The 1110-nt window shown below is 66.5% G+C and overlaps 1 protein-coding gene across 1 annotated transcript; it reads left to right on the forward strand.

Annotated features, from left to right (window-relative positions):
• Positions 1–2: 2 nt before the first annotated feature.
• LOC104501669 (cathelicidin-3-like) lies at positions 3–1069 on the forward strand (the record flags this gene model as incomplete). Its single annotated transcript, XM_010145514.1, has 4 exons — positions 3–77; positions 565–672; positions 782–865; positions 974–1069. Coding segments are annotated over 4 exons (363 nt in total), but the record flags the coding sequence as incomplete, so codon positions are not given.
• Between the last annotated feature and the right edge of the window lie 41 nt (positions 1070–1110).

Here is a 1110-nt window from a genome sequence, read left to right on the forward strand (position 1 = left end):
CCGTCGACTCCTACAACCAGCGCCCCGAGGTGCAGAACGTCTTCAGGCTGCTCAGCGCCGACCCCGAGCCCACCCCCGTGAGTGCCACCGCGTGGGGACACCCCCGTGTCCTCCGGGGTCCCCATGGGAACAGCAAGGGGGTGCCAGGACCTGTGCACAGGGGGTGGTTTAGGGATGCGGGGTGGGGTCTTGTCCCAGGCACCTGGTGGGTGACACTGCTTCCTGGTGGGTGGCACTGCTTCCTGGTGGGTGCCATCGCTACTTGGTCAGTGTCACCGTTCTCTGGTGGGTGCCACCGCTCCTTGGTTGGTGCCACTGCTTCCTGGTGGGTGCCACCGCTCCTTGGTGGTTGTCGCCACTCTCTGGTGGGTGCCATCGCTCCTTGGTGGTTGTCACCATTCTCTGGTGGGTGCCATCACCCCTTGATTGCTGTCATCGCTCCCTGCTGGGTTCCACTGCTCCCTGCTGGGTGTCACCGCTCTCTGGTGGGTGTCGCCACTCTCTGGTGTGTTCCACTGCTCCCTAGTGGGTGCTACCACTCTGTCCCCATCCCTGTCCCTGCAGAACATCCAGCTCAGCTCCCTGCAGCACCTCAACTTCACCATCATGGAGACGCAATGCCCCGCGCGCTCGGGCGCCCACCCCGACGCCTGCGACTTCAAGGAGGACGGGGTGAGAGCCTGAGGGACTCAGAGGCGGGGTGTCACCCACCTCCACGGGGTCCCCAGCCTGGGGACAGTCCCCCGCGACATGTCCCCACCAGCCCCCCCGCTCTCCGCAGCTCGTCAAGAACTGCTCGGCGCCTGTGCCTCAGCGTGGTGGCAACCCCCCACTCGACGTCACCTGCGTGGCCTCCATCGTGAATGTGAGCTGGGGGGGTCCCAGGGTGGGGGACACGCTGTGCGAGGCCTGGAGGGGGGGAGTTGGAGGTCCCCACGGTCCCCCCACCCTGTGCCCCCTCCTCTCCCCACAGCCCGTCCAGGTCAAGCGCTTCTGGCTGCTGGTGCCGGTGGCCATCAAGACGGTGGCCACCAGCATCAACCACTTCAAGCCCAAGGAGAGGAAGTGAGACCCCTCGAGGGGCTGCCACCTCGGGGACCCCCCGTGACA

The sequence above is a fragment of the Buceros rhinoceros genome, unplaced genomic scaffold (genome assembly GCF_000710305.1).
Source record: "Buceros rhinoceros silvestris isolate BGI_N320 unplaced genomic scaffold, ASM71030v1 scaffold31221, whole genome shotgun sequence".
Classification (NCBI taxonomy): domain Eukaryota; kingdom Metazoa; phylum Chordata; class Aves; order Bucerotiformes; family Bucerotidae; genus Buceros; species Buceros rhinoceros.